The 15,513-nt window shown below is 38.3% G+C and overlaps 1 protein-coding gene across 1 annotated transcript; it reads right to left on the bottom strand.

The window, feature by feature from the left end:
* Window positions 1-2,516: 2,516 nt before the first annotated feature.
* On the bottom strand, window positions 2,517-14,789 carry FKBP7 (FKBP prolyl isomerase 7). Its single transcript, XM_075178650.1, has 4 exons — window positions 14,407-14,789; window positions 11,968-12,119; window positions 7,179-7,306; window positions 2,517-3,768 (listed from the first exon to the last, which is right to left on the bottom strand). The coding sequence occupies exons 1-4, from the start codon at window positions 14,619-14,621 to the stop codon at window positions 3,607-3,609; spliced, it is 657 nt and encodes a 218-aa protein (XP_075034751.1). The 5' UTR covers window positions 14,622-14,789; the 3' UTR covers window positions 2,517-3,606.
* Between the last annotated feature and the right edge of the window lie 724 nt (window positions 14,790-15,513).

Raw genomic sequence — 15,513 nt, 5'->3', positions numbered from 1 at the left:
AAACCCGCAGCTTAGTAAATCTAGCCCATTGTTTCTTGGCTTTTAAAAAATATATGTGCCGTGCTCAGTACTACCGATGTAAACATTCAGGTTAGGATTGTGGAAAGGAAAAGCTGCCTCTGCATCCAAATGGCAATGACTCTGCTTTTTGTAAGATAGACTTTAATAAAAACTTACACAGACATCTTCCACATCAGAATCTCACTGGACATCATTACTTGTCATAGACAAACTGGCCTGTCCCTGACTTTGACGGTCTTGTTCCTTGTCTGTTGGTCCTGCCTGTGTCATCTGCTGCCTAGCTGAGCAAACTTGGGTCTCACTGCAAAATCCATCACATCCTTGCAGTGATCCCAGTGCACCCATTTAGGTGCTAAGCCTCAGGCAAGTCAGCTACTTTAGCATAGTGGATCCATATCCACAGTCAACAACCGAAACCGCAGTTTGTGACAGTGGCCTTTCTGTATGTTCCTCGTATTGAATGAGTAGTTGGCATTGTTTTCTCCAGGATCCTATAGTTTTGAACTAATGAAGAATGCATCTTATCACATACAAGCAATAAAAATATTTATCTTGCGCCAGCACTACCTAGAAAAAAAATCCCCCAGCAACACTGTTGTGAGCCAGTAAAAAAATCTGCCTTTCTACTTGTACATAAAAATGCAGAATTCCGTTACACACATTTGCAAATGCTTGATAAGCCAACCGCTACTTCACGGCTGTTAATAGGGTGATCCTACCTCTAAACAATGAGAGTCCCTATATACTGGGTCATACATTCATGGGTTTTTAAATTGAGAGCTAACTTACCAAGAAGTACCCCAAAAGCCTCCTAATGGCAAGAGAGGACCAGCAGTCTTCATCAGCTACTGACACCAGAAATTGTTTAAGCAACTACCATTCCTGTATTGATGTTTGAGAGGCATATTCTGGTATCAGTAGCTGATGGGGAGTGCTGGTGTTCCATTGTCACTTGGAGGCTTTTGAGGTACCTGGCAAGTTAGCTCTCAATTTAAAATCACATGAATGTATGACCCAGTGTGTGTGCGCATATGTATATATATATATATATATATATACACACAAGTTAACCCGTGCATGATACTCATGCATTCTAGTCAAATAGAGCTACTTAAGGTGTTAAAAAGGTTCTTGTCATGCATTTGGGCCTAGCCCAGGCCTCCTCAGGGGAAGAGCGTTACTTCCCGACGCAAGCGCCCTTTTTAACGTGGTTTTGTCCACATGTCACCACCTCATCATTTTTCTCCATCACCTCATCCTTCATCTTCATCGCCACATCCTTAATCAAGCTACTTAAGGTGTTAAAAAATCCCCACTGTCACCCCCGGCAACCACCAACCACTCCCAACTGTCACTTCTCCTTCAAGAAATATATAGGTCAGTGTATAACTCTGCCCAGCAGGTGGCGCTGCAGCTTGTTTTGTTTTTTTCCTCACACACGCCACTAGGCATTTATATAGTAGATATATATATATATATATATATATATATATATATATATATATATATATAGTGTAACTTAAGCCAATTGACTCAGACTTCCTGCAGTTTGAGGACTGCAGAGAAAATTTGATCAGTAGCGCAGTGGGCTGCAGTCAGTATATGGATATGGGCAGCACGGTGGCTTAGTGGTTAGCACTTCTCCCTCACAGCACTGGGGTCATGAGTTCAATTCCCAAACAGGGCCTTATGTGTGTGGAGTTTGTATGTTCTCCCTGTGTTTGTTTGGGTTTTTTCTGGGTGCTCCAGTTTCCTCCCACACTCCAAAAACATACTTGTAGATTAAATAAGCCCTAGTGTGTTTGTGTGCGTCTGACTGATGTAAATGAATAATAATCTCTCTGTTCAGCCCTGCGTAATTGGTGGCACTTTACAAATAAACAAAATTAATAATGGTAATATGGACTGTTCACACTCTGGTTAATACTAATGAATATTTGTATCTGCCCAGAAGTTAGCTAACTTGATCAGTGAATACAAAAAGGTGATTTTTGAAGAAACTACATGTGTAACATATATATTGTCTGTTCAGATATCTGTGTAACATGTAGCTCTGTGTAGGTGACAGGTCCACTTTAATTTTTTTTTTTTTTTATGGAATAGATTTTGTGTATGATAAATACACATGCAGGCACATATAAATGTGCTATAGCAATTACAAAAATTTCAGTGGCTATGGCTCATTAATGTATAGTCAATTTGTTTATTATTTAATGCACCTCTTTGGATAAAATCCTAGTGGCCAAATGGTTATACGGATTATTTTTTCAACTGTGCAAGATGTACAATATTAGACAGTAACAGCGCATAATAAAACAATAACATTATCTACAATTACTAAAAACTAATTATGTAAGCATGAGAGCATGTACAATTTCTCAGAAAAACTGCTGAAAAATGCAAGAAAATGTGTTACCCTGATATTTTCAATTATCATTTCTATAATAGTTTAGCTTTCTTATGTTAAAATACTCAAAATAACAAGACATTAAAAACATGTTATTAAGACTCATTTTATTAAGTTTCATTTATCCCCTTCACAGCAGGACATAAAATAATTAAGAGGTGACATTTTGTTTTTGTAATGAAAGATCATGTACTAAAGCTGGGTACACACTACAGAATTTTCCACCAACTTTTTAAACCGATCGATTGTCCGATCGTCCAATCTAATCTAAATGAGACACAATGGAATCAAGTTTCAAGGTAAACCCACCAAATATTTCTGTGCTGCATTAAAAAGCAGCCAGTATTCATCTTATGTGCAAAATAATAAACTAATTTGCACTCCTTGCATTGTAACATGGTTTGTCCAGGATCCAATTTACTCCTATTTTGCCTTACTCTACTTAATGACTCAGACCCATAGAGTGCATTCCTCATAGGGATCAATAGATTACTTCTTAGGGGTCTAAGTAGCGCTCACCTCCTAGTGAACTTAGTGCAGGGAAACAGACCACATGTGGATGTCAAACCACCTGTAAGAATGAGTGATGAACATGACACTAGGGGGTAGGTTTATCAAAGCTCCTAAAAAGCAAAAGTGGAGGTGTTGCCCATAGCAACCAATCAGATTCCAGCTCTCATTTATCTAGTACATTCTAGAAAATGATAGCTAGAATCTCATTCTTTGCTTCCATTTTAGAAGCTTTTATAAATCTAACCCTAAGTATCTCATTTACTAAAGTGAATGTCATTTTATGCATCATTTTTCATTTTTTACATTTAGTTCATATAACTTTTTTTTTTACTGCTCAGTATAATTACTTAACTGATGCATATTGCATGTTTAATCCATGTTGCATTATAACAGATACAATAATTTTCTTGGTCATTTAAATACGTTGTACATACACAGCGGTCATGGGGCACTGACCTCATTTCTATCATAACTATAGTACACTGAGCACTTTAAATGCGGTAGAAATTAGATCATTACACCGTTACCGTAGTCCATTAAAACCCTTTTCAAAATCATAGTGTGAAGAAGCCACTATTAAGGGTATTGATCAGACTAAAATTTAGAATAAAGAAAAGATTTGTGGCAATTACAACATCACTGTGAACAAATAGGGAAATAATTTACTATAATTCATCATGCCTAAAGACGTTGTATTCATTCGTGGATATGAAGCCGTCGTCGTTGTGGTCATTTTTCTGAAAGATGTCAGCTAAAATCAAGCCGTGCATCGAGGGGTCCCTCTGCTTCCCGTCCCTCTTAAACTCTTCTGTTAAATAATGGCTCATCTGCGTAAAGAAAGAAATGAAACAGAAACGTAACCAGATCGGTGCGTCAAACTAAACGTGAATGGACCATGAAAAACTGTATATGACATACAATATCAAAAACAAACATACCATTTACTTTGGACAGAAAACAGCATTATGTACTCCATGGTGTCCTAAATATTAAAGGCTTTAGGTTTTTAATGACACCATACAAAAAAATGTTTCTAAGTAATTTTAATAAAATATTGTGGTTCTTGAAAAAGCAGATTATTTTACTTTCCTCCTTTGTTTTCTTATTGCAGCTGTTTAATGATTTTAAACAGTAAGAGATGTTGCATTTTATGCTTAATTGAATAGAGTGAGATCCAGGTGTCTTAGAAGTATGAATTAATATGATTTCATACCTCATGTCATAGCTGATTCATTGCATAGGCTCTGACAGGTTGCACCCCTAATCTAGTGAGGCTCTCACAGGTTGCACCCCTAATCTAGTGAGTTGGAAACACCTAAAATGATGTTTGTAGAGCATAGCAGGGTCATGCGGTATGTCATGTTATCACACCACCGACCAACCGCTGCAGATCTTATACCATATCAATGTCTACATATTGTGAGTCATTTTCTTTAAATCGCCTTACTTTAAAGTGGAAGTCTGCTTAAGTATCATTTGAGGTACTGGGCAGTTGGTGTAAAGATACGTGGCAACAGTGTCGGACTGGGACATAAAGGGCCCACCGGGGGAGGGCAGTGGTAGGGGCCCACTACAATGATGTGTGGCCAACTGCAAGAGGGGACAGACTGCCGACAGTGCTCACCTGACAAGCTGGCAAACTCGCTGAGATTGATGCTGTAATGAAAATGGCACAGAAATATCCAATGTATGTTTAGTGGCTGCTGCCGACAAAATACTCAGCCGGATAACTCCGCCCCACCAATGAAGAGGGCGGGGCTATCAGGCACAGGGCCCCCGGTGAATAGTCCGGTCCCCCGGCAGGCCAGTCCGACACTGCGTGGCAATGATGATTAATGTGCAGTACTATTTAGCTGCTTCTAAATGGAAGTCTGTTCTCAAAGAAATCTCACAAAGAGGCCAGAGGAGGGAGCGAACAGGAATACAGTTGTTGTCATTTGCTACTACTGCTCCAGCTTCAGATGATTGGACACACCGGTATCATCACAAATAAGCTGCTTTTGACACTCATCAGTTTGGAAGAGGGTCCATGTACTGAGAATCATTAATTAACATTTGCAAATGTGTGCAACTGAGGTTTCTGCATTTTCATGTACAAATAGAAATAGCAACACCTTTGCTCGTTATAGCAGTGTGCTTGTCAGTGGTATAAAGGTAAATGTACACTGTACTAAGGATAGTTCCATGAATATGTAGGCCATATATTGTACAGGTCCCAGATATCTGGTGATGTCAAATCTCTTTACAGTATAAATTATTATGTACATAGGGGATAATGCACCCTATGCTATTAAACATATGGATATGAGAAACTGCAGGCCAAGGTGACTTGTCATAAAGAATAATGGACTGACTAATGTGACAGAGAAGGATATAACATACTGCTTTAATTTGAAAAGCAAAAACGTACACATTTACACACACACTGAAACATACAGTAACACATACATTAATACTAATAATGACATTCACACTGACGTTAACACAGGAGCGGTGACCTTGATTTGACACTGACAGACCAAAACAGACACCGTCATAGTGACAGAGAGAGGCTTACATTAATATTCACACTGCCACACTAAGATTGTCATAAACAGACCGGCACTGAAATTTTTATTAACACATTAACACAGACTGACATTTATATTGAAACTGCTGCTGACACAGGCAAACTGACAACGGCACCACTGGCTGATTTTGATGTTAAAACTGAGACACTGACAATAAACCATGAAGATGGACCTTAACATTATCATTGGCATCGTTGACACAGACAGACCGACCTCGACGATGACACTGACACTAATACGAACAGATGTTTTACTAACTCGGTAACACTGACACAGAGAGACGGACATGGAAATTCACACTGACATACTGAGATTGACACAAACTGAAAAACATTACTAACATTGCATTTAGGTGCAACATTTCCACTGAACCACAGCAACTATTCAGCAATAGAGGAAGTCAGACAATGTAAGCAAGTGTCTGATTGGTTGTTATGGTTACTTTAGTGCAAAATTTGCACCTGAATATAGTGTTAGGTAATAAACTCTGTTGGCATTTAAATGACACATTAACACTGGCATTGACACACTGACACAGAAAGTCTGACAACAGGGCTCATGTACAAATGTTTCATGTAGGTGCAAAATTTGCACTTACCCCAATTAACAACTAGCTTTTATTTGTCTAGTGCAACGGGGACAACAAAACCAAGTGGTAGATTAGTTGTGGAGGTTTATTGCAAATTCAGTACCAGTAAGTGAGTACTACTGACACACCAATCACTCATACTCTGTACCACCTACCCTGACATAACATATATAAATTCTGGTTAGGGTGGAAATTCTGTTAAGTAAATATCCTTAGACAAGCTTAGAGATTATCCTTAGAAAAAAACATTACTTTCAATAGAGCAATTTTGTTACATCCTGTAAAATGTTGACTTCACAGAGAGGGGATCTTTCAGTAGAAAGGTACTTATGGGTCTATTTACTAAAATACGGCTATAAGACTGATATTTTATTGCCAAAATCTATCATCAACATCTCACTGAAGCAGCTGAGTGATACTGGCCCTGAGTGGTAAGGGTTAACATTTCTCTTGGCTTGGCCAGTCTCAGGAGATATGGGAGTACTTGTCATGGCTAGCAAAGTGGAACTTTGGGCTTTCAGTTCCACTTAGTTTAAAAATAAATAAATCTTTGTAAGAAAAAATATTAAGATATGTAAAAAAAATCATTTAAATATATTAACCAGTGAAAAATGTCTATAAATTTTTGTTAAATGGACTGTAGTTATAGCCTTCGAGACCCAGTAAATCTTACTGCCAGGAAGAAAATACTTACTGCTTTTTGCCCTTTAATAAATAGACCAGTTAATGCCTAGGAAAGCTGACTTTTTCTAACTTTTCACTAAAAGGCTTTTCACTGTTTTATAAATAGCTTGTGGAAGGTAAGTATTTCATGCAAAGTGAAATGAAAATATAACACTGATTATTCAGAGCTTTCTCTGAATAATCACCTCTCCTGAGGTGTTTTTTTCATGCCTGTGATCGGCAAATTAGATTGTAAGCTCAACTGAGGCAGACTTATGTTTCTAAATAAAATGATCTGACTGTAAAGCACTGTAGACTATATTGTCTCTCTCTATATATAAAGAATCATAATATTAGCATAAAACATTTTTGAATATGTTATTTTACATATAAATAATAATAAATATTGAATTACCTCTTCTCTGGAGAGTTGTCTATCATTGTCCAAATCTATTTGTTGAAATGCTTCAATGCTGCGTGGCCCTTTACTCACTCCGTATAGCTCAATTTCAAAGATCAGGGTGGCATTGGGTGGAATTTTGTCTTGTGAAGGAAAATTGAAATGTTTTTATTAAAATTAATTTATTGCAAAGGCATAACCACAATTAGATGCTTTGAAGGTTTTCCCACACAAAATTTGTGTGGGAAAAAAAAGGTGCTTACAAAACAAAATAATTATATATATATATATATATATATATATATATATATATATATATATATATATATATATATATATATTTATTGATTACAAACCTGCTGTAAAAAGATATTGATTGAATAAATTAATTAATTATTCTCAAGGAATTTCAAAGCAGCTGGAGTAACAGTTTGCCCACTAGAATTACTTAATTTAATAGCACAGAACTGTTGAACCACTGGCTCTCTAAACCAGTGGTGGGCCACAGGCGGGCTCCCAGCCAGCTGCTCTTAATCTTATTTTCTGCTTTGTTGTTAATCAAAGAATAAGGGGCCTATTTACTATTAATCGCACCTTTGTCCTATTAACTATCATCTGTCATTGCATTGATGACAGATGAATTAATTAACGGGACAATTTACTATTAAAGTCATGTCGGACAGCACATCCAATAGGAGGCTGTCCCAGCAATGACTTTTTACTACAAACAACTTTGTGTTCTAACCTGGAGTCCTTACTGAGTATGCGTGACCTAGGGTCGCGCATGAGCAGAGGTCATGCGCAGGGGAGAGCAGGAAGGCTATCGGTGAGGGATCCTGAAGATCCCCTTCCTGCTATGCTCTTCCCATAGGATTGAATGGCTTGCTCCATCTTCAGATAGTGTTAGCCATCGGGGTCAAGCTACGAAAAGCTAAGCTATAAATTGATAAGTTTGGACAACCCTGCAGTCCTCATTGAGTATTATGGGGACTGCTGGACTGTGTGGTAATTTGCTTAATGCAGGTAAAATCTCTGACTTTTGTTAAATGGTCACTTTACTTAAAAATGATTAAACCATGTGGAAAACGCTGTTTCCACATGGTTCAGAGCTTGATAAAAAGGCCCCTAAGACTGAAAAGGAACAGCCAAATTCCACGTCACATGACCTTCTCTGCACAATGCAGGGAAATCACGCTGCATGCAATCCCACTGCATGCAGAAGAGGAAGGGGGAGTGCAATATGCTCTCTCTCCTTCCTCTGGCAACTCCAGCTGTAAAAGTAAGTAGAAAAGGTGTGACAAGGCATGTGTGGGAAGGTCTGATGGGCATGTGCTGAGAGGTCACATGGGCATGTACGGGGAGGTCACTTGGGCATTTGGGGGTTGCTTTGAAGAGCATTTTTGGAAGAATGAGGGGCATGTGGGGAGGCCAGAGTAACATGCTAGGGGAATGTGGGGAAGTCTGGGTGTTATGTGGGGGAGTTTTGGAGTAGACGTGGGATCTGAGGGCTTGTGGGGGTCTCGGTGCATGTGGGTGCGTTTTATAGTAAATGTGGGTATGAGGGCATGTTTGATCTCTTTTGCAGCAGAAGGTCTGAGTGGCATGTGGTAAAATGTTAGCGCAAGTAAGGGCATTTCGGGATGTGGGTGTGTCCAATTCGTTTCCATCTTGTTTTTCCATTCTTGAAATTATGGGTAATGTGCAGCCTTTTTGGAGCACATCACATGTGGACTTTGAAGTATATCAGGTTGAAGGAAAGAAAGGTGCACTTCCACTCTGTCCTCCATATTTGACTCTGGGTGGAGGGGCATCTGTTGGGGGTGTGGCCTAGAGAGGCAGTAGGGGCAGAATGAAGGAGCGTGGTTTGTTAATGTTGAGCTGCTGCCTACCATTCCCCTTTTCCCAAAATTCACTTTCACATCTCACAGAGCTCTGTATTTTATAACTTAATACTACTTATGGCACCACTCCAAAACAACTCAGCACTTGTGGTACATAGAGGCCCATAGAGCTAGTACATACAGCCCTTTACATTTAAATGTAATGCCCCCTTACGGCGATGTACTTATTGGAAACTGTAGAACCGCCTGTTGCACATTGCCTGCACTACGTTTGCCAGAAGGTACCTTAACTTCTCAGAGGTTAAAAGACGAAAATTAAAAAATACATGCAAATACATGACTACATCATTAACTGCTGCTTCCTCCCATCTGCATGCGTGATATACAACAATACATACAATCATTGTGTTACCATATGGAGCAGCAGAAGATATGTGGGTGTTGTTTGACACACCTGCCATTAAGAGTTGCAAATATCAAAGGCTAAAAATATGTTTTACTGTCATGTTAGACAGAGAGCCAGAATTGCCTAAACACATATGTCAGTTGTTTTCATGCTGTGTCTTAGCAGTAAGTAGAGCAGTTTCAGACTGTAGACCATGAGAGAGGCAACGTTTAGAAGCCGGAGAGAGTAACACACACAGTGTTAGAGCAGCAGGACTGCAGACGCCCTACATAACATAGTAAACAAACATGGAGAGACACTTACACATTTACATGCATTTCCTTTTACAAGGTTAGCCAGCCAGCTCTCCCAGCATGCAGTGCTACTTTTGAGAGTAGGATAAAGGTGAATACTGTAGAGGAAGAACAGGCATATTTTCAAGCATGCCATGAACTGATACACAAAATACACATGCTAAAGTAACATGGGTGATGTACAGTACTAATATAGAGAATATTTGGAGGTTGTCTAGGACACATGAAGTATTTATCACTGTAAGTGAATTTAATTTCATAGTTTTACAAATCAAGCCCTTGAAGAGAAAATACATAATTACATTACATTAATTATTTTTCCATGATCGTAATGGGGGTCATTTAGAGTTGGCTGTACTTTTTTTTGTGTACGATATGAATTTACGGGCAGCACGATGGCTTAGTGGTTAGTACTTCTGCCTCACAGCACTGGGGTCATGAGTTCAATTCCTGACCATGGCCTTATCTGTGTGGAGTTTGTATGTTCTCCCCGTGTTTGCGTGGGTTTCCTCCGGGTGCTCCGGTTTCCTCCCACACTCCAAAAACATACTGATAGGTTAATTGGCTGCTATTAAAATTGCCCTTAGTCTCTCTCAGTCTTTGTGTGTATGTTAGAGGATTTAGATTGTAAGCTCCAATGGGGCAGGGACTAATGTGAATGAGTTCTCTGTACAGTGCTGCGGAATTAGTGGCTCTATATAAATAAATAGATGATGATGATGATGATGAATTTCTGTATTGCACCAAAAATGCTTGCATATTAGGTTTTCAGTCTATCACTGACTTTTGAAACAAGGGCGGGCAAGGACACGCAAGCAGAGGCAGATTACACTAACAGCGTGACCACTTAACTGCAACACAATTACAGGTGGATGCATGCACATATACACATTAATATTATAAAATTAATTTATTTCACTTTTTGCTTATATTTAATTGCATTTTATATTGAAACTGTGACTTTCATATTTATTAATAACATTGTCAAGACACTATTCTCCCTTTTGTATACGACACTTAATTTTGTTATTAGATTGTGCAAAAATAGGATAATGGAACTATGGCACTGACTAGTAACATTGTCAAGCCACATTTCCACAGTACCTTTACAGTATCATGGTGTGTACACATACATACTTGTAATAACTGACGTACTCCTGCCACAAGTGCTACTGTTTCTGAGCTGGATACTTTTGACCTTGAGATGCATCCAATTCGCATAAAAAAATATAAACATGTTTTTAATGTACATCTTTTAGAGCGATCAACTCGGCATTAGCCCATTGTGCTTACCCTAAGAATGCATCATAGCGCCCCAATGTACTCTGAAAAGATGTAATTTATCAACATGAGTGGGTGATGCCACTGCTTGTCAAAGTAAAATTACGTTTTCCCATAGGGCAGTGCCTCCAGTGGACAAACTATCATGTAACATAGTAAAATGCTTTCTTGGTTTTACTAAACAGTAAGTTTTGAAACACATCTCCCAGCTGTGGCATTACCTCTATCTTGCTTAGAAAGCTCTACAAAATGTACATTGTCAATATTACATGATAACCCACGCTCATAATTACCCTATGTGAAGCAGTTAAGTAACAGTCCCTCTACTGGCACTTTTATCATCATCACCATTTATTTATATAGCGCCACTAATTCCACAGCGCTGTACAGAGAACTCACTCACATCAGTCCCTGCCCCATTGGAGCTTAAAGTCTAAATTCGCTAGCACACACACACAGAATGAGAGAGACAGACAGACTAGGGTCAATTTTTGTTAGCAGCCAATTAACCTACCAGTATGCTTTTTTGGAGTGTGGTAGGAAACCGGAGCACCGGAGGAAACCCACGCAAACACGGGGAGAACATACAAACTCCTCACAGATAAGGCCATAGTCGGGAATTGAACTTATGACCCCAGTGCTGTAAGGCAGAAGTGCTAACCTCTACGCCACAGTAATGTTTTATAATCACTGCTGATCCCTACTGTATATACAGAATTAGAGGACTCAATGTTCAGAGGACTGGTGCAGTTCAGAACATTGATACAGCTACACGTGGTTGCTGTCTTCCATGCACATTTCCTGTCAGTGATTATTTAGGGAACGGTGGATGTACATATTTTCATAATAAAACAATAATAATACAAATAAAAACAACATCATACAAACAACAGTTCTGCTATTTTCTCATATGGTTTGCTGCATCAGAAACAACAAAAAAATACTTTCTGTTTTAAATAAGGTAAATAGATGATTAGATTTACCATAGCCTTTATCTCCATAGGCTAATGAGGGAGGAATGATCACTTTCCTTTTCTCTCCGGGGCACATGTCCATCAAGGCTATATCAAGCCCCTTGATCACTTGTCCAACTCCAACAACAAACCACTTGGGATGGCCATCGCTTTCAGAACGACTGCATGCAGGATAACAAAGATCAGTAGAGAGAGGGCAGAGAAATAATAACATAGCCTATGTGACTGCAAATAAGGATTAGGAAAGAATAACCATACTAAAAAGTATTATATATTGTATACTCCAAAAATTCAGATTCACGTAATGATTCAGTTTTCTTGGTCTACATTAAGGTCTTACTCTGGACCATAAAATGCGTGTGTTTTCATCCTCAGTGGATTAACCTCTTCTATATGTTTTATGATAAGTTATTGTTTTAATTACAGGCACTAATTTATGTAACATTAGGGAGTAGGGGGTTTTCATTACCTTTTTATATACTGTTCCTCAAAAGTTTGGACTATTGGATAGTGCATAACCTCCGAAGAAACCTGATGGTTCTGTACCTGAACTCCTTTCTTCATCTTAGATCACCATAACAGTTAATTGTATGGAAGCATATGTTGTGTATATATTTACATACGTGATGTTCCAGAAATGCTTATTTCCTGAGATGCTAAGCATTAGAAATCACTGGCCCATTTAATGAAGACACCTTCTCTGTACGAGGATTTACAGCAGAGGTGCCCAAACTTAGTCCTAAAGAGCTACCAACAGTTCATGTTCTTGTTCTTTAATCATGTACAGGCGAGTTAATCTATTTACCTGAGTCAGCAATTATCCCACTTGTTTGTAAGACAGAAACCCTGAAAAAAATTACCTGTTGGTAGCCATTGAGGACACCTGATTTACAAGATTTTTTCGAATATGGTCATCAATCTCGGCTAAGATTGATGAAATAATAAAATACATTTTAAAAAATTAAATGTATTATTTATATAACTCAATAATGTTTTTTGAATAATGTGTAAAACATTCTAACAATCAGGTATTAAAAGGATGCAAACATAGGGAGAGAGGGATGAATAAAAGGGGAATAGGGGAATATTTGAGGGGAAATACAATACATTATTGAATGACACAATAACCTAATGGAGGAGACAAAGAAATGTGTTATTTATCGAACATGTAGGGTCCTTATACCCAAATGAATGTATAGTGTTCCTTGAATTATTTTTGACGGGGGACATGTAAAGAGTTTGCAAGTTATTGCACTTGTAAGTCTGCATTACAATTATTATCAAGTTGAACACAGCTTGAAATTAGGATAGTCCTAATGTCACGTAGCAAAGTTCATACAATTTGGAAAACTAATGAAAATACAAAATTTAGATCTATGGGGCATTTCATGTCCTCAAATTAACACATTAAATAAACCTGAAACATGTACATACTTTTACTAATTTTTTCATGTTTTGATCGCAACCCCATTAAATTAAACTAATGAAAAAATGATACATTAAAAAATATTGCAAAACCATATATAGTAAGAACAAAGTCATTATGTCCACTGGTTCTGCTGTCAAAGAGCTGCATGCAGCTTTTGACAGGGGAATCGCTCTGTTGAGGGGAACAGCATTCCCCACTCAATGTTACTCTGACTAAACATTTTCTCTCTTTCATCTGTGGGTGGAGCCAAATAATTCACTTGAGCCCCGTCCCCACATGCCCACCTCCCCTAGGATCGCCTGGAGGTCAACTTGCCAGAGTTGGCAAGTATGGCATACGCCTGCACAATTTACCTTCAGATCTGTGATCTTCATCTCATAACCATCTGCTAAAAATACATTGTTCCATTGTTGATTGTGATTTTTATAAAACCAAATCAACAGATGCAATGTGTTTTGATATGATAAAACAAGATCGTGGCAGCGTACACACGCTTGCAATATCTGATCGTGAAATCTGCATTATAATTGCATTGGTGTGTATGAATTTTATTTATAAATAGGAAGCAGTCTTAGGGCTAGATTTACTAAGCTGCGGGTTTGAAAAAGTGGGGATGTTGCCTATAGCAACCAATCAGATTCTAGCTTTCATTTATTTAGTGCCTTCTACAAAATGACAGCTAGAATCTGATTGGTTGCTATAGGCAACATCCCCACTTTTTCAAACCCGCAGCTTAGTAAATCTAGCCCTTAAAGTCCTTTTTACTGCATAACTGATATTATTATGAGCCAATACATTTCAGATTTTAAACTCTAACGAGCCGTACTCTCTATCATCTCTACCAATTTTTAAATACCTGCTCGTAAACACCACTTTATAAGTAAATGACAATAGTAAGAAACACAAAAGACTGCATTCATTATCTTAAATTTAATTTAATCAAAGGAACAAATGAATCTGTACTGTTAAAACATGAATGTTTGAACATTTTACCATTTTTGTTGCTGTTTGCCACTTACCTGCAAAAAAATTTGGAGAGATCCTTGGCTAAGTACCCATCATAATGTGCATTTACCAAATCCCCTCTTTTGCTCTTCTGTGTGCAAACACTTGGGAGGTGTAGCACTTCTATTTTCACTTTTTCTTCTCCACTTTCTGCATTTTCACACTGAATGTGCACAGTGAGGAGGCTAAAAGCCTGCAGAAAGAATATAAACTTAGGACAGGAAGGCATTGTTACCTTGTGTCTCTCTCTCTGCCAGGAAACAAAAGTAGCCCAAACCCTTGATCTTTTCACTCCCGTTACTATACACGTGGCACTACTCTGCAGAAACAAAAAAAACCACACCAACTAACTGTGTCTTCCAAGGCAGAAAGCTGGGTCAGCTTCTATCCCTGAAGTATGTAAAATGCCATTTGATTGGCTCTCTGAATAACGTAGCTCAGCCTCTCATCCAATAATGCCTTTTTTTTTTCTTCCTGGAAGAAAAAGTGAAGATGCAGAACTGCAGCTACAGACTTCAAGCACTGACTCAAGTTACAGACCTGAGGCATCTGCCTTTCTTCCCAGGTGGAATGCAGTATCATTAACCCCTTTCCTGCCAAACTGATTTAAAGACACTCATGTTTAACAAAGATGTTGAACAGAAAGCTGTGTAAGCTTCTAGTCACTGTGCTCATAAAAGAGTGGAATTAGCTTTCTTTTATTGGTGACATAGCTGTGGCTCTCAATGTTTATGAAAGATGATCTAATTTGCTAGTTCACCATCTAAATCACTGCAACACAGCAGTAATGAAAGGACATGGGGGTATATTTACTAAACGGCAGGTTTGAAAAAGTGGAGATGTTGCCTATAGCAACCAATCAGATTCTAGCTGTCATTTTGTAGAGTGCACTAAATAAACGACGGCTAGAATCTGATTGGTTGCTATAGGCAACATCTTCAGTTTTTCAAACCTGCAGTTTAGTAAATCTAGCCCTTGGATTTTTTTTAAACACTAGACTAGATAGAACTAGCTTAGAGGAATTGTGGCTCCCGACTTTTCTTTAACCACAACTAGCTGCATGCTTTGTTATAACATACTGACCCTTGTAGTTTGACACCCATGGGCAGTATAGTGTGGTA

This window comes from Mixophyes fleayi, chromosome 7 (genome assembly GCF_038048845.1).
Source record: "Mixophyes fleayi isolate aMixFle1 chromosome 7, aMixFle1.hap1, whole genome shotgun sequence".
In the NCBI taxonomy this organism is placed as follows: domain Eukaryota; kingdom Metazoa; phylum Chordata; class Amphibia; order Anura; family Limnodynastidae; genus Mixophyes; species Mixophyes fleayi.
This window is presented reverse-complemented; position numbering and strand designations above follow the sequence as displayed.

Excerpts from the sequence above, each read along its gene's own strand:
- FKBP7 (XM_075178650.1), bottom strand. The coding sequence starts at position 14,621 with ATGCCTTCCTGTCCTAAGTTTATATTCTTTCTGCAGGCTTTTAGCCTC. Across the intron at positions 7,307-11,967 it reads CTATGGAGATAAAGGCTATG|ACAAAATTCCACCCAATGCC; the intron begins GTAAATCTAATC and ends TTCCTTCACAAG. Across the intron at positions 3,769-7,178 it reads GACAACTCTCCAGAGAAGAG|ATGAGCCATTATTTAACAGA; the intron begins GTAATTCAATAT and ends TTCTTTACGCAG.